Source organism: Myxocyprinus asiaticus, chromosome 10 (genome assembly GCF_019703515.2).
Source record: "Myxocyprinus asiaticus isolate MX2 ecotype Aquarium Trade chromosome 10, UBuf_Myxa_2, whole genome shotgun sequence".
NCBI lineage: Eukaryota > Metazoa > Chordata > Actinopteri > Cypriniformes > Catostomidae > Myxocyprinus > Myxocyprinus asiaticus.
This window is the reverse complement of record NC_059353.1, coordinates 6,936,294-6,955,399: the sequence shown is the minus strand read 5'-3', so window position 1 is coordinate 6,955,399 and position 19,106 is coordinate 6,936,294. Positions and strand designations below refer to the sequence as shown.

The following is a 19,106-nucleotide window of genomic DNA, read 5'->3' as shown; positions in this document are numbered from 1 at the left end:
ACTAAAAGTGCATTTCCCAGTGTCACCGAGGAGCATCTTTACAATAAAACATCCAGGGGAAGACTCGGGACAGGATGAAGGGGGTAAATGCGTGCTGATGACGTCAGTGATGCACCTGCGAAGGGCTCTGTCACATCATCTCACTGGCGCTGCTTTAGAATGAACGGAGAGAGAGTTAGTCGCCGGTGAATTCATCCTCTGTCAGACGCAAACGCTGGATAAATGGGCTGGAAGAGCAGAACAAATCTGAGAGGAATTAAAACTGAACTGTCTTCGCGTGGAGAATCTGTTTGTTTAAGTTTAAGTGAATAATTCGTTCTCGCGCGATCCATTAAATGACCATTAAAAACACGCGCTTCTCTCCTTTAATTTACAGATGACCGATTCAGCAACAATGGCAGGCTCAGACATGGTCTTTTCCGATGTTGAAAGTTTTCTGGACGAGCACCCTGACTTACTAGAGGACTATTTAAACAGAAAAGGGAAGCAAAGTATGGTGCAAAAGTGGCTCAAGACCCACCAAGCAACCAAAACTCCGGCGAGCTCCAGCACGGAACCGGAGAAAGCGGCAAACGCCTGTAGGAAAGACAGCTGGGCGAGCAGAGGTGACGGGCTACAGAGACGAGCGTCGCAGAAAGAGCTGCGGAAAACATTCGCCAGGTCCAAAGCCATCAATGCCAACAGGACTTACGATGAGCACGTCAACTCCCGAGCCCAGGAGCCGTTGACCAGCATGAGGAGACGCGCTCTGCTGCGTAAAGCCAGCTCGTTACCCCCGACCACCGCGCACATCCTCTCCGCCCTGCTGGAGTCCCGGGTCAACATCCCTCAGTACCCCTCCACCGCCGTAGACTACAAATACTATCTGAAAGAACACAGTGAGAGGGAGTTCTTTCTGGAGCTCGTCAAAGACATCTCCAACGACTTGGATTTGACCAGTCTCATCTATAAGATTCTTGTGTTTGTATGCATCATGGTGGATGCGGACCGGTGCTCGCTGTTCCTGGTGGAGGGTCCGGCCAACAAGAAGACTCTGGTGTCCAAGTTCTTTGATGTGCATGCTGGGACAGCAGTGTTGCCCTCTCTGAGTAACTCGGATGAGGTGCAGGTTCCCTGGGGAAAGGGAATCATTGGATATGTGGCTGAACATGGGGAAACTGTCAACATTCCCGATGCATATCAGGTGAAGCAGTTAACAATAATATTTCTAGTCCTTATAAACTTTAACATGACTGAATCAACATGGATACATTATGTTACACCAACAAAACTTATGTAAAGGATCAGGTAGAAATAGCTATTTAAAGGGATAGTTCACCCAAAAATGAAAATTCTCTCACCATTTACTCACCCTCATGTCATCCCAGATGTGTATGACTTTCTTTCTTCTGCAGAACACAAATTAAGATTTTTAGAAGAATATTTCAGCTGTGTAGTTTCATACAAAGTAAGTGAATGGTGGCCAGAACTTTGAAGCTCCAAAAAGCACATAAAGGCAGTCCACAATGGGGCCAGTCCATTAAAGCTCAAATAAACATAATTTCAAAAGTATAGCTACGAGATGTTAACATTACACAGGCGAACATGATTTTAGTGCCATACAATTGCTTACAAACCGTACAAGTGTCAAGTTATAGCTAATATTACAACAATGTTGCAAATCTTTTAGAAACTTTTTTAGAAAAATTGCAAATCTAAAAAGTTTGCTAGATTTATGCTGCTAAATGATGTGGAAACGTGTCATCACAATATGTGAAAAGTGTCACATTGGATATAAATTTACACAGAAAATGTGAAGCGATTTTATTACACTAAAGTAATGTTAACATGTACAGTATAATGTTTACGTCTTGTGGCTATACGTTTGAAACAATGTGTATTTTAGTGTTTATGGACTGGCCCTATTCATTTCCATTGTGAGTGCCTAATGTAACTACTTTTTTTAAATAATTGAGAGGCGAGTCTTACTTTTTTGTACTAATCAACATTATTCCACAAATGCTGTTGATTGACCCTTACTTGAACATTGTTTTTAAGAATGTTGACACTGCTCTTTTTCCATACAAAGAAAGGCTTCTTTTGTGTTCTACAGAAGAATGAAAGTCATACAAGTCTTGAACAACATGAGATGAGTAAATGATGACAGAATATGGATTTTTGGGTGAACTATCCCTTTAATTCTTAAATGCATGGGTGTTTTGCCAAACATTATTACATACCTTGGGTTTTTAATGACCCGGCACTTATATCTATCACAAACTGATCTCCAAAATGCCCAGCATTTTAAAGACAATTATAAAATAATAGAATATATACAAGTTATAGTATACAAGTTATATTTTGGTGTTTTATTTTTTCAGATATTAAAGAGATGATGCAACAAATGATAGAACGGGATTCATTACTTCCATTAAATTTTATGCGAGTTGTGCTCCGTGGGGCGGCAGAAATTTGAGCATCCTCCGGAGTCATAGGTGGGCCTCGCCAACAGACGCTTAGCAGCGTGTGCGAACATTCATAGAAAACAGTTGTTTAGGATAGACCTTTTTCACACTCCGGGATTTGGAACGCGGAAGTAAACGTTTGCAGGGTAAACTTCGACAGCGGTGAATGGGAGATCACAGCAAATCTTTTTTTCACTTACCCATTTGCTCCAAGACCAAAAGAAAAAATTCACTATAACTTCTGAATGACTTTCCAGAAAAGGAAAAATAGAGAGCGGTGGATTAAGACAGTCAGATGGGAGAAGATGCCAAATTTACTGTCACTCTCTCAGCAGTAACAGAAACCCCCTCGCAGCTGTGGTAATTAATTTTTTTAAACTAATTCCAAGGTAATATAACACAAAGCGTAATGGTATAAACTCAGTATTTAAAATTAGGCGGAATATAAATAAGTAGGAACGCTTCATTACAGTCTGTAAAAAAGGTCTATTTTAGCATGCGCAAAGTCGTCCGCCAGACGTGTCCGTTGTGCAACCTTCTTGAGTCTGTCATAATCAGACAAAAACCTGAAGTCCCCCCTCCATTGTACGAGTTGGTATCACCCAGCTAGTGTTGCGCAATCCCCCTCTAGCGAAGACGGCCGTGTTACATGGTACCTGTTACTTTTCCCAGCACTGGCCAGGATGGGCCAGTAACAGTTGTTTATTATTGCTGGATAATATAATAGGTATATAAAATGTTCTGAGATTTAAATGCAGATACATGGATGATTTCAGTTCATTCAGTTTACAAGCGTCAAGCGCCCCCTGCAGGAATAAAACTTTGTGTCTCACAAGACACAGTCACTGGCTGACAACATGTGCAATTTCAGTCTGTAGGTCTGTTACCCACACAAAACTTTTGTATGAATTTAGAAAACATTATATATATCACACAAGTCATATGTGATGTGCAGGTAAGAATTCAATTTTTCTGAAAGGGTTAACATTTTTCTGAAACATTATTGTAATGAAACATTACAGCCCCCCTCAAACCAAATCTACGCCACTGGGTACACATATGTACTTATTAAGTCTAAATAAACTTACAACTTACTGAATTTCAGTAGTACACCCAAATGTCAATTGTCGTATCATACTGTTCATGTGTTGTACTTGTGAAAGTTTACTTCCATGTTGCTTCTTCATCAAAAAGTAATGTCAAATATAAATCAAGTTAATCACTGAAACAACAGTGCCACCTTGAGTAACAAATAACGTATATTATTTATGCATACACAGATGGGATACTGATAACTTGCCATTGTTGCACAGAAAATCAACATGATATTGTAGTAATTTGTATGAATATGGCACTCATTTGTCCTGTAATAAACAAAGAAATAGATATCCTGTGATAGTAAACGTAAATAGATATGAAATAACTAAAAAATATGATTTATTGAAGTCAAAATATATATTGCGACACTGTTACACACCTTGGGTCACTAAAGACCATATACACTTTTGGTAATTACAAATGTTTTTTTATTGTTAGACGATTCATAACAGAAAGTTTGAGGAATACTAAAGAAGTGGGGGCATAACTCAAAGAAATGGATGAGGTAAGTAGGTGGAATGAGGTCCTGGGTCACTAAAGACCCGAGGTATGCATTTAAGGGTTAAAGTGGTTCTCTGGTCTTAGCTGGCCACATAGTTTCCACTGGTCAGACTGGTCTGATTTGATGGTGGTCAGAGTGGGAGACCAGCTGGGCATCCGGCTAAACCAGCAGAATACCGGGTTGGGAGACCAGCCAAACCAGCTTAAAGATAATTACTTGTCAGATAGACAGTTGAGTATTTTATTGCCATCACTGATGATGATTTGGTTTGATTATTCCCTGGGATCCATAAAAGGCCTTAGTGAAATAATGAGTTGGGTGAGAGTATCTAAGTATTGATTAGTGAATCGATCAGCTCTGACAAACTTCACTCTCTCCATTCTACAGTTCTACTCCTGATGTCCTGATGATGATGATGTCAGTGCGCAGTTCTTTAATTAGTCTGTCAATCAGCGTTTCCCTTTTCATTTAGCAAGCAGAGCAGATCATTAAAATTACATTATTTATATGCATAAACTCAGCATTCCAGCAACTATTCAAACACAAGTTGGAAATGTGGGTATGAACAATGCAACTGCGGTTCAGCAAGGATTAATTAACAATAATTAATAAATGTAACATTTTATTAAAGCTTTCATTTACAGGTCATTAACATTTTAGTATGCATTACATACTGTCTCATTAGTTTATGTATATTCAAATATGAAAAATATATGATTTATAGCTCCATGACATTTGCAGCTATTTATGTACATCTGTGTACATCATTTGTTAAGCACTATTTAGTGTATAATGTTTTCTAGTGTATTATATAATATTAGCTACAGTATTATAAATTAGGGGTGACTGGGACTAGTAATCACACATTTTACTCAGGGTAGGTTGTTTTTTTTTTTTTTATATAGACACATACATCAGTTTTAATTATAAAACAGGTATTAAACATTTCCACCGTTATTGCAACAAGAAAAAAGGCAGTTAATTGAACATGTTTACCAATAGTGGGGCATGTTGTCACATGTAAATTGTCACAATGGGAACCTGCCATTCAAGACCCCATTTAAGGCTATTTAAGGGCTTTTCAGAGGCATATAAACTGTAAACAAATCATGAACCTCAAAACAAATCATGAAATAGCACAAATATAAAAGGTAACACAAAAATATCACATTATTGTTTTGGCCAATTATTTTAATTAATAAACTGTATATGATGCAAAAATTTAAAATATGTGAGAGACAACTTGCCTGACTACCTGACATTAATGAAAAATACCTCTACTTCTTAATGGAATATTCCGAGTTCAGTTCAAGTTAAGCTCAATCGACAGCATTTGTAGCATAATGTTGATTACCACAAAAAAATTATTTCGACTCACCCCTCCTTTTTCTTAAAAAAATCAAATACAAATACAAATCAAGGTTACATTGAGGCACTTGCAATGGAAGTGAATGGGGGTTTAAATTAAAGAGCACCTATTATGGTTTTTCAAATATTACCTTTCATGTAGTGTGTTATATAGCTGTTTGTGAATGTAAAAAAGTCTGCAAAGTTTCAAAAATCAAAGTGCACGAAATATGGAGTTACTGACTCCCAAAAGAAAGAACCGATTCTGAACACCTGAAACGAGTCGTTAGTAATTCCAGACTTACTTCCTGTACTAACCTACGTAATTTGGTAACAAAAAACCCGCCTCTGGTCTGTTTACATGTACAGCCAGTGCAGGCTGTTAGCCTGTTAGCTGTTAGCCTCTGCTAACAGGCTAACTCACGTTATTGTCAAACAACATATAAACTTACCACTGAGAAACATCCTGTTCTCATCGTGCTTGCAATGGTGGTTCGGGTTGATCTTCCGATGTATCACTATCGGACTCGGTCTCAAATTGGTAAGGTAAAACAGACGTTTTTTCAGATGGAGCTGAAACTCGGATATGGTAGTGGGCGTTTCCTTTCAGACACGCGCTGAAAGCGGTAGACCAGTCACAACAGACTGGGACATCTGACCAATCAGAGCAGAGTAAGCTGTCTGAAAGGAGGAGTTTAGAATGAATCCTTTAGAACGGATCATTGAACGAGTCGTTTTTGACACTGGGAAAAAAAGGTAATGCTGCAATTTAAATTATGAGCAAATTAAAGTGTTTTTTGACCTTGGATGCATGTAAATCTATTGTATGAGACCTTTAAAATGAAATTAGGCACGTTAAAAAATCATAATAGGTGCACTTTAAGAAATGTGAAGCTTGTAATTTTGTAGAAGCACATACTGTGTATGAAGTCTTCTGTTAAACTTGTGAATTATTTGAACTGTAAAGTTGTTTGAATTGCTGTATTTATGTATTTATACTCCTGGTAGAATAGGCTTTTATGCCCATGGCATATTGTATGCCTTGCAAGTCAAATGTGAGTGCACTAGCATCCACTACCCAGTGGGGCATTCTTTGCTTGGAAATGACCAAACCCTTTGACCAAACCCCCAAAGCAAATAAACAGTTCTGATACCCTGAATTGACTCGTTTGGTCTATTTACATTAGTAATGACCTCACAGAGCAGAGCATGTGTAGTCCCTTAGCCTCATCTGACTCAAGGGAGGAGGGGAGAGAATGCTTGTAGGGTAACAACCTAAGCCCTAAAGGGGGTTGTCAGCACTAGTGAAACATTGTACACATGCTTTCATTCACCACAGTGTGCATAGAGAGACCATAGTGTAACACCAATACTAACCATTTGGTCAGTGATCAACCTTCTTCCTCTGTAAAGGTCTGGGAAGAGAAGAAAGATACATGCAGCTTATAAAACCTGGCAAAGGTGTTAGTGGAAGGGTTAGAGACACGCCCTTTGCCCTTGCCCTGGAGGAGGCCATACTCATGGTAGAATGGGCTTTTATGCCCATAGGACATTGTATGCCCCTAGAGTCATATGTGAGTGCACTAGCATCCACGACCCAGTGGGACATTCTTTGCATAGAGACGACCAAACCCATTGTGCGGCCTCCAAAGCAAACAAGCAGTTGTTCTGATTTCCTGAATTGACTTGTTTGGTCAATTTACATGCGTAATGACCTCACAGGGCAGTGCATGTGTTGTCTCTTAGCCTCATCTGACTCAAGAGAGGAAGGGGGAATGCTTGTAGGGGAACAACCTGAGCCCTAAAGGGGATTTCCAGCACTTTGGGTGCATAATCTTCCATGGGCTTAAGAATGGCTTTTGACAGGCCTGGTCCGAACTCTACACAGGAGATATTGACCAAAAGGGCCTGAAGGTCCCCAACATTTTTGACTGATGCAAAAGTGAGAGTATGCGCACTCTTCAGTGAGAGTATGTGTAATCTTACCTCCTCTACTGGCTCAAATGGGGAACCCGTAAGCATGTGTTGCGGGTGTTCAGGACAGAAATATAATGGTCCTCTTTGGTCCTTTAAAATGGTAAAGGTGCAGAGTGCAATAATTTTCTGAATAAAGGCTTTAAATGCCAACATTTTGTATAATTGTTTTGTTTTAAAATGTTTTTTAAGTTCACACAGTACAAGACAAGCACTGTGTCTGCATTGCTAGCAGTCATCTTTTCTTTCTTTTTTGTGCTGTCTCAAAGAAAAGACAAATATAATTACAATTTCTTTTCATCACTGATTTATCTGTAAAATTACATGACAAAAAGAAAATACAGAAATTCACAAAATGATTTACTGCCCTCAAGTTGTCCCTCATTGTGAATCTTGACAGCCTATGCTCACTGTAAACTGTTATTCTATAGAATAGAGCTGCTTAAAATATCTATTTTCATGTTCCAAGTAAAAGGAACAGCATATGGGTTTTGAACAACATAATGGTGAGTAAATTAGTCAGTAAACGTACATTTTCCATTTTTAAGTTAACTTTAACTGGTGACTCATTTTTGAGCCTGTTGTACAAAGGTTCCTCAGTTTGTTCCTAGGAGGCAGCAGATGTCCAAACCCAGCCCCCGCCCTAATCCTAACCATATGGAGCCTTGAAGGCTGAGTAGCCTGACAGGAACAACGCATGGCACCTTTCACCCATCGCGATTTTTTTGAGCACAGACCTGACAAGGACATACTCAAAATAAACGTACTGTACATGACATATTATAAATTAAAAATAGCGAATTTCGCCAAATGATGAATAGTTTGCACCCTTGGAAATTACTGTCGGTCAGTACAACATTTCAATCATAAAACAGTGGTCAAATATTGCATGCTTAGTTAGATACTTACATCTTACATGACACTAACACTCTTAACATGAACTGCCTGCTGACGCGTGGCACTGGAATAATCCACGAGATTCCCGTTTAGCTTCTTAAACTTGAGTCCCGCCTTCATCGATTTGATCTCATATGACACTGACGAGCGGTGTTAGACTGCTGAGCGCGGTAAAAATTAAACTTTTTTAAATCATTATGTTATTCCTGAAACAGCTTAATGACAATTAGATAGCAGTGCATAATGGACTGCAGCAGAACAGCAACAAGGATATCAATTATCAGGGGGAAAATTTGGTCATATCTGATTATTGAGGGGACTGCTTTAAGGCATACAGCCGCCTCATTGAGGGGGCCCTGGGGGGCGATTTATGTGCCACACAGTTTGTGCAACTTTCCAGGTGCCAAACACCAGACGTACTTTGCATAAGGCTCCCCCGTGGTGACAACTTTGCATCTGACCGTCTTGGCTAATGTCACACTTTTACATTAAAACTCGGTTCTCCTCAATTGACCTGTTTCATGTGATATCATTATATGACCGGGCCACCATGTTTGTGACCAAAATTTCATATACCTTCCATGTGATATGCTGTGGGATGCGGCAAAAGCTGGCTACATTTTTGTTTCTATTTATAAATTATGAAACGATAATGATAATGCTGTTTAATTACCAAAGTCAAGCAGCGATGAAGGGGGAGAGTACGGATAAAACACTTCTGGGTCTTTGCTCATTTATTCAGACATGTCAGTTATCTGTAATATGTCAGTTATATTTAAAACATCATCGATTCGGACACAATTAAATTGGAAATGCACATAGGATGATGTTATTCATAACATCCAGTATATCATAATTGTAACACACTGTAATAAATAAAAAGCACTATAATGTGAATATATAGGATACATTTTATGTGTATATACTAATGTTAGTTAATAAACAACACATCATAAGATTATGAAGCACAGACATTACTCACATCACCAGACCACAATGGAAACATATTAGTCTTGATACACTAATATGCCTTGGTTGCTTTGTGTATTCATTATGAGTTAAAAGCAGCTCTTACATTCATGCAGATAGGATCATCGCAGACGTGTTGTAATATTGTGATCAAATCAGAGCAGAAAACAATACAAACATTTTTAACTTCTGAATGAAAGATGTTTTTGGTGATGTACCAGGAAGCGTGTATACTCGCCGGTCACACATCAGACTCACTGATGAACGTAGATGAATCGTGTCCACAAAAGTCAAATTTGGTAATATTTGTGCTGACTTCAGCCCTTTATATACCTTTCCTGGGACTTGGCATGAATCAAAAGTGTTTTATGAGGTATTTCTTCATATTGTTTCACAGGTGTTTTTCCATTCACCACCACTGTTTCCTCCCGCTGATGGTCATAAATATGATGGCTGCAGGGAAAAAGTAACGTCACTGAAACAGGTCAATACCTAGCGTGGCTTAAACAGCGACACATTACAATGAGGCATAGCTGACCATGTTGCCAAGTGTGATGAAGGACTCTGGGGCTGAGACAGCACTGGAGAGATCTCATCCGTAGTAAGCTTAGAAGGGCAACGGTAGCTACAGTGGCCATTAAGCACAGTGCTCGCTTTTTTGGAACTGATGCATTCAAGTGTAGGAGAATGGACTGAATGCTTTAACTGGTCAGGTGCCAACATGGTTACCGAGTTGAGTTTCATACCTTGGAAGGAAACTTGCTGACTGGGCACTCACACACTCTTTGTCCAGTTGCCCTTGAGGCCCCAGTGCGCTAATACAGGGCTCTGTGCTTGCACGCTTGTACCTTCAATTGAGCTATCAACAACCAATTGTTGAGGTAATATGGTGCTGCTCAGCCTCGGTGGCATGAGCTCCACATTTACACATTCATACATGTGCAAAGGGCCAAAGACATCCAGCAGGACAGCGCCTTGAATTGGAATGCAGTCCCCTTGAAGGCGAATCTAAAAATTGGCCTGCAGCATATGCATCTGCAAATCTCTGAGTATTAACCTTGAACGCAGACTTATAAGTGTCCAATTCTGATGCCTCAAGTTCAGTATGCGCCCCAGCCCCCCGTCCTACTTGGCTATTGGAAAATTAATGGCAGTAGAAGCTGTTCTGTGCCTTGCATGCTGGTACTTCCTCTATTGCATCTCTGGCAAGGAGGTATTGTACCTCTGAGGGTAAAATTGTTGAGTACCACACTGTATGGTGGAGGACAGAATGCCGTTGAGTTGAGGTGGTTGCCTTATGAAGCACAAAGCCATGTTCGACTGTGCTTAGTGTGTGGCCGCCAGTGGCTGTACGCCCTTACCCATTGGGAGGTGGTCCCTCAGCGCAACCGAGTTGGCTCAGTTGGATTTTTGCTCACTTTTGAGAGCATGTTTGTGCCTCATGCAGCTGCTATGAGGTCTGTCAGTTGTGCTGGGGCATGGCAGAGTTCTGACGTACTGAACAGCAAAGACTGAAAATAGCGTTCTCATTCCTGGCATACAACGGAGGGGAAAGTGAGAGCGTTATCCTGGAAATGCGGAAGAAACCGCTCCACAGCATATATCCAACATACGCACATGCCTCACGATGAGGATTTAAGTTTGTGTTGTGCCACAGCAATTCTCTAGCATGGCGTCAACACAGTAAAAACATGCAATGTAATGACCTGTGTAACGCCACAAACTGTGGGGAAACCGAGAGGGCTGTTTAGGTGACACCTAAAATCTCTGTGTTGTGACATGGCAGTCTTCTGGCATGGCATCAAAAGCAGTAAAAACAGGGCTGACCATCCTGTGTTACTGTGGAGATATCACAGTTCTTGTCCCTGACTCACAATGCCGTGGAAAGTGAGAAGTAGATTTCTGACAATTTTAGCCAGGGGTTTTCCTCCACGGGCACCAGGGCACCAATAGACCCGCCATTTTCCTGGGCAGAGATCTTGTTAAACAGAGTGCCAATTCATGGCACAAGAATTGCACTAGAGGCGCCTGCTCTGCAGACTGAATAGGAATAATGTCAAGTCAAATGTGCATTTCTGGAAGGGGCAGGACCGGCGACAAAGCTCGAAGTTGGCCGACACGGTGAAAACCTTTGGCAGGGCTCTCTCCAGCTTGAACTTTGTCAAGCTTTATTCACCTTATGCGCCAGAGAAACAAGAGTGCAGCCATCTTGAGAATTTTGTCTCGGAACTTCCGGTCTAGTGGTTCTATATAGATAACAATGGTGTTGATGTCAAACTTATAGAGTTGGCAAATGTTACCTTGAGTATTTTAAAGTGTTCAGGGGATGTCATAACAACTGGAAGCAGAACTGGGAGGTTTTAAAACAAGAGTACTTCATTCATAAATCCACAAGATCCTACCTTCATGCTGTGGACGTACTGATATGCCTTTGTGCTTACAAATGTCCAACAGACAACACAGAGTCACTAAAAATATCTCTGTATGACACCTCTGACCATCTTATCATGTCATTCACCCATTATGTTAGAGTTAAGGTGAGTAGATTTTTTGAGTGTAAAACCAGGACGGGGGAAGGGGTGCAACTATATTTATACACACACACATACACACATATACATGTGAAAGTGTATGTTTTATTTTATATTCCATTTTAATCACATTTAAGCCTCTTAAAAATGTAGGGTGACAAATTAATTTTAATAAGTACAACTGTTATTTTCTTTAATGGTATGAACTTGCATGTAAAATAATAAGAGCTGTCCTGTTTGAAATTTCATCTCAACTAGACATTTTAACAGAAATTATTAACAAGTTGAATCCCTAAAAAATAAGCAGAATTACACGTATAACAATTAATCGCTTATATCATGAAAATGTGCACTAGCTGTCCAAATGTGATCTACCAGGTCCAATTTACCTTAGTGAGTGTCAGAAAACAAACTTTTACAGTGACAGAAAACACCTCACTAGCATTTTCATGGATGAAAGTGGTGGTGTAGACACACCATCAACTATTTGTGAAAAATAGTTTCTGTGCTCCCACACGTAATCCATTTTGATCGACTCTTCTCAGTAGCTTTAATACAAACAGGAAGTTAGATGACACAGTTTGGAAGAGCAGAACACTGAAAGGGGCGGGGCTGAATATGGTGAATAGGAGAGTGGACTGAATGCTTTAGCCAATCATGTGTGCTTACATGGCAATCAAGTCAAGTTTCATTCTTAGGAAGGAAACTTACTACTATATCTCAATAATTAGCTTATGTAATGTAGAAATGTAAGCTGCATCGGACAGAGCTACTGTGACAGGTATATACCCTGCAGCTGGAAACAACTCCTCGGTGGAGTGGCCAACTGAATCTGATAAACAGTGTTATTAATGGTGTTTGCTTGGCAAGCATCACTGGAATATCAAAAATGTGTGTCGTGTGTAAACATTTATATGAACTGGTTTTATTCAAGTCAAAAATACTATTTAACGTGTGAATCAACCTGACTACATTAGATTACACCAACAAAACCAATTTTCAGTGTTAGGTTAGGTAGAAATAGCTCCTTAAGGTTAGAGGTGACCACTTTTTACATTGTATATTCTGTCTTTTTAGGACCATCGTTTTAGTGATGAGATTGATAAACTCACCGGCTATAAGACCAAGTCTCTGCTGTGCATGCCTATCAGAAACAGTGATGGAGAGGTCATCGGGGTTGCACAGGCCATCAACAAGAGCCCCAATGGAGCACTCTTCACAGAAGATGATGAAAAGGTATGGCATATACACGTTTAGAGTTTCAATGTGTCAAACGCTCTGTTTTTATTTTACAATCGCTGGTCCTCTCTCCTTTTGTCTTGGAATGTCAGGTAAAAAAAAGTCAGGTAATTTTTTGATTTTATTTTTTATTTTTTATTTTTTTCATTGAATGAAAAAGATAAATTTGTCAACCTGACAAATTATGTTATACTAACAAAATTAAAATGTAAGGTTTAGGTCAGTTAGAAATAAATCCTTGACCTAACAATTGCAGCTTAGCACTTTCTCAGTGTGGGTCAACATTTACATTTATAGGTAGTTGGCATTAAATACTTTGGGAAGTTAACATGTCCTGTGGTGTGACATTTTATACTTCATCTAAACAGCATCTATTTTAAACAGCATTTTGGATTATTATTATTATTTTATTATTATTATCATCATGCATACAGCCTTTATGACCTCATATTAATTGAGAGACTATTTGTTACACAGCAAGACCATTTCATATAAACTAATGAAGGCAAAAAGATGATTAAAAATAGTGTGGGGTGACCAGTCATAGGACCTATACAGTACACTTAACCAAATTGTAATTTAAAATCTTGATGTTGTTTAAAAAATGACTGCCTTAAAACTACCCTTAAAGGAACGTTCTGGGTTCAATACAAGTTAAGCTCAATTGACGGCATTTGTAGCATTATGTTGATTACAGTAAATAATAATAAAATAAAAGCGAAAATCACAGTTACAGTGAGGCACTTACAACGGAAGTAAATGGGGCCAGTTCATAAGAGCTACAAACACACAACTTCAAAATTATTGCCACAAGAAGTAAACATTATACATATTAAAATGAGGGACACGTCAAAATGATTTTTCTTGGTAATTATCATTATGCCACAAATGCTGGTAGTTGAGCTTGTCTTGTAATGAACCCTGAACATTCCTTTGAAGTTTTTGACAGATTCTCTTATCCAAAGCACTTAACATTGCATTCAAGCTATACATTTTATTTGTACAGTATGTGCATTCGCTGGGAATCAAACCTTGGTGTTGCTAAAACAACACAATTCTTGAACATTTTGTCACAACTTGTTTTCATTGCGTTCTACCTATTACATTTTTTTAGATGGAAGTTTTTTTAGAGTTGTGACTACATAAATACATTTTGTGGTGTTGAAACATTACTGATGAAACTGGGCGGGGGATTTTCATTTCCCAGCATGCTTTGCATGGGACTTTATAGTGAGAACAAATGTTTAAAGTTATTTTATGCATTTTTGTACAACATGAGAATAGGAGGAGATTTGTTAATGTTTAATATTTTGTTATATTGGTATTTAAAAAAGAGTGTCTGTAATGCTGGAGTTTTGGGGGTCACCATTGTGGTGAAGATTGGCGCTTATGCTTAGGACTTTCATATGATACTTGATTTGAGTGGTGTTTAGCTCTACAAGCAGATGCTATTAAATTCACATTGCAACAGTTTCACTGTTCTCATACATGCTCACCTGGCATATACTAATGATTAATAAAGTAAAGTAAGTTAGACCAACATAAGAAAGTGATTTAAATAAATCTTAATAAGTTTGATGAACCTAATAAAGTTGAATTACAACTGCTATAGTACATTCATTTGACCTAATCCAACTAAATTATATTGGCTCAACCAAACTGACTTATTAGAAATGAAAGACATTCAATTATGTTTAAAAACGTTCTCCAATTCAATTAACTAAGGGTAATGACTTTTGAGTGCATGCGAGCTACAGGTTCTAAACATTTCATTTCATTTCTTCTCACATATGAACAAATCTTTCTTTTGGATTTTCAGCTGGTTGGTTGGTGATCATCTCTCAGGCCATTGAAGGCTAAAAGCTGGTAGTCAGGGTACTTAAAGATAACTGATCAAATTCTGTCTTTGAATGAAATGAATAAACTAACACCGACACACAAATATTGTGAAACTCTCAGGGGCAGATCTACCGGGGTGGCATCGGGTGGCAAATGCCACCCTAAGAAAAAACATTGCCACCCCATGTGCCACCCCAGCATTAGTATCCTGATGTATAAAAAAAATAAATGTACATTGTGTAGGGGTTTATTCGTTTCAAACTGCCTTAAATTTCAAGATTAAAATTGCAGATCCAATTTAAGGCAGCTCGTCGAGGTGAGTTTTGGATCTAATGATAACGCTGGCTTTTCTGTGTCATGGTGATGGTCATTTTCAGGGTGATTCTGTAAATATGGGCTCTTGTGACATGAGTTTTTAAGTGTACATTTTTAAATCAGTGCAGCAATATATCAGTGCGCTTTGTCCCGCGTCCCGCATGTCACGAGCAGTATTTGCGCATTTACCCCGCACCCTTGCAGGTGTACTGGAAACTATCACAGCTGCTTCGGGCTGATTAACAGTATAAATACATGTAAACATCCATGTTAAGTGTAAATGCCTTTTGCTCTACCAAACGTGTGATTGACAACTGGACCGCGAACATACAGCATTTCTGCGCGTGGTACCCTTCGCAGGCTGCGTACTCTACATTTAGAGAGTGGCGGTACCGTGTACAGAACTAATGATCTAAAGTCTTTCGACACTGAAAACAGTAACTACACTGAACTAAGAAATAACAGCTATGAAATAGTGAAAGTAGGCATTAATAAAACATGATTTTGCTTTGGTTTATATTTCAGCATTATATGTAATATCCCATATGTAATATTCATGATTTCACTGTAATCATTACTAGAAAGGTTTCCAAACCTCTCTTCTTATTGACAAATTCATCCAGATCTGACAAGAGCCCTTAAAGGGTTAGTTCACCCAAAAATGAAAATTCACTCAACATTTACTCAACCTCATGCCATCACAGATGTGTATGACTTTCTTTCATCTGCTGAACTCAAATTAAGATTTTTGGAAGAATTTCTCAGCTCTTTTGGTCCATACAATGCAAGTGAATTGGTGCCAACATTGTAAAGCTCAAAAAGTAATCCATAATACTCTAGTGGTTAAATCAATATCTTCAGAAACAGATGTGATAGGTGTGGATGAGAAACAGATCACTTTCACATTTTTCTTCTTCTTGTGTTTTTAGTGATTCACATTCTTCTCTGCATATCACCCCCTGCTGGGCTGAGAGAAGAATTTCTGGCAAAAAATGACTTAAATATTGATCTGTTTCTCACCCACACCTATCATATCACTTCTGAAGATATGGATTTAACTACTGGAGTCGTATGGATTACTTTTATGATTCCTTTATGTGCTTTTTGGAGCATCAAAATGTTGGCACCCATTCACTTACATTGTACTGACCTACAGAGATTAAATATTCTTCTAAAAATCATAATTTGTGTTCTACAGAAGAAAGAAAGTCATACACATCTGGGATGGCATGAAGGTGAGTAAATGATGAGAGAATTTTCATTTTTGGGTGAACTATCCCTTTAAAGTGATAACTCAGCCATAATTTAATATTCTGTCATCATTTCCCTACCCTAATGTTGTTCCAAACCCATGTGACCTTTGTATTCTGTGGAACACAAAATATGTTATACAGAATGTTAGGGACTGACAGTCACAGTTACCATTCACTTTCAAATATAAATATATATATATATATATATATATATATATATATATATATATATATATATATATATATATAATATCTACTTATTGTGTTGCGTGGAAGAAAGAAAGTCATATGGGTTTGGAAAAACATGATGGCGAATGATGACAGAATTTCCATTAATAATAATAATAATAATAATAATAATAATTCTGTAATACATGTTAAATGTGTGTAATGTAATGGAATATATTGGAGGTAAAGTCTATTATTTCATTTGTGAAAGCCACTATTGAGTACTCTTTTAATTGGATACTTTCTTACTCAAGTAATTATTTATGTTAGCACTTTTAATTCTACTTGAGTAATTTTTTAATTTTTAAAGTAATTGTACTTTTATTGAGTACAGTTTTTGGCTACTCTACCCACCTCTGGTGCAGACGGATGAGACATGTCCTTAACACTTTTTGAAATCGCTTTCATCAGGTATATGTATAATCCAGTTGAAAAATCTCCAGTTCTTGAGTAGGAGTTTCTATTTCATCTGATTTGTGTGTGTTTTGACTGGCGATCCAGCGCTGGAATGTGTTATTTTGAATGTTATGATGAGGTTTGTTGCGGCTGTTATTAGTGTTGTTAAGTGTCAGCAGTTTTTCCACAGCTTGCGTTCTTTTCTGGTGAAATAGAAGAGCAAAATGTGCTCCACATCTCTGATGTACAGATGCAGATGCAGTCTTGGTTTATTATATATAAGAAGTTATATTTGGGCGAAATTATATGTATTACAAACAAATCAACATACCAGAAATGTCATCAGGTGTCAGATAGCCAGCTAGACTGTGTGTAGGGTCTTATAGGTTGCCATGGAAATGTGCGTAGTAGTTTGACAACTGAGGGGAAATTATAAGCGCTTTTTTTGTATGTGAACGTATCGGATGGGAAAAAAAACGTCAATAATTTTTTTATCTCCTCATAAACACCTTTTTATTAAAAGTGTGCAACAATAAGTATGCATACGTCAAGCTGTAAGGTAGCTAATAGTTAACATAATATTTTGTTTAGACTGGAATACCTGTAACTGCAGGCAGCTCCCTCTCCTTTTGTAGCCGCTTAACCATATGCTTACAGATGGCAATGGGATCCAGTGTGCAAGGGAATGGATTCCATCATGTCATTGTACTCCAATTTAAGTAAGATTGTTGTTGATACATTGCGTTGTTGAGCAGAGTGACACAGTAAACAAACATCAGTTCTGAAGTGCATTCTGTGTGTGGGTCTTTTAGTATGAGTCAGGCAGAACATCACATCTTAAATTTGAGCCACTGTCCCTTTTCAGCTTCACACCTGCTGTATTTCATACAGACACCTTTTATAAATCATGTGGAGAGCGACTGTTCGACTACAGGCTGACAGCATTGACTAGGTTAATTGTAGTAAACTAGTCTATGCAACCCCTAGGGCAAATTAGAACCCGGAACATCTAAAAACTAGAGGCAATTAGTCACCACCAGACCAGTCAGTCATGTTCTTAATTAAAGTGCTTGTCTATGTGTTCATCTACTAAATAACAAAATCCCAAGGCTGATGGTGGCAGTTGTAGAGATGAAATTACTATACGATGTGACATATTTGAGTGCTTGAATCGGTAATTAAGAATGGCTGTTGATCAAAACAGGTCATTTAAAAGAATTTTTACTGTGCATAACATAATTAATATTCATTAGTTTCGCAGCACTGCCCCCTACAGTGCAATTGTCATACAGTTTTTATTTTATTAGGCCTAACTTTGTGTAAATGTTTGCTTTCAAATGGCTTATTCCAGATGTTACAAAGGTGATAGGTCTACAGGACTTTATAAGCAGAATAACATCAGATATGCATGCATTCTCCATCCATGGGTACACTTAACAAAATAAAACAGTTTGGCCTGCATAAAGTGACTTTTAGTTCAGACTGCCAGCTCTGTATGTCAAGCTAAGTGTAACATTGCTGGCAAAGACAGGCTGATGAAGACGATGATGAAGTTAGAACCCAGGTGCAGTTTATTTACATAAGTGAAATCCAAAAACCCTAACTATATACATGAACAAATACAAAACATGGACTTGACTATAATTTGACTTGACATGACATGACATGACATGACATGATTTTTGACTTGACTTGACTTGACTATAAACTTGGCATAAACTTGGCATAAACAAACAATACCTGACCATGGACAATGGCAAACATGAGTCTTAAATACATGGACAAGGGTAACAAGACAAACGAGTTAACCAATGACAAGACAGAACTGATAACAAGGTAACTAGACAATAAACCAATGAAAACAAGACACATGAACATGGAGGGAAACATGAAATCACATGACCAGGGGACCACCTGACAAAATCACATGACAGGAACAAACATAGCATGGAACAAAACACATATACCCCTGACACTAAGGAACATTTAGATTTTTTTATGTGTTTAACAGAGATTGGTACCTTAATCCATAAGAACTAGGCATGGGTGCTTGCTTTGGTGTTGCGACCCCTAA

General features: G+C 38.4%; 1 protein-coding gene across 1 annotated transcript in view; it reads left to right on the top strand.

The window, feature by feature from the left end:
- Positions 1-206: 206 nt before the first annotated feature.
- Positions 207-19,106, top strand: part of LOC127447412 (dual 3',5'-cyclic-AMP and -GMP phosphodiesterase 11A) — a 141,496-nt gene continuing 122,596 nt past the window's right edge. Inside the window, exons 1-2 of the mRNA XM_051709284.1 lie at positions 207-1,183; positions 12,840-12,998. Of these exons, the coding sequence (XP_051565244.1) occupies positions 377-1,183; positions 12,840-12,998 (966 nt within the window). The 5' untranslated portion in view covers positions 207-376. The remainder of the gene's footprint in view (positions 1,184-12,839; positions 12,999-19,106) is intronic.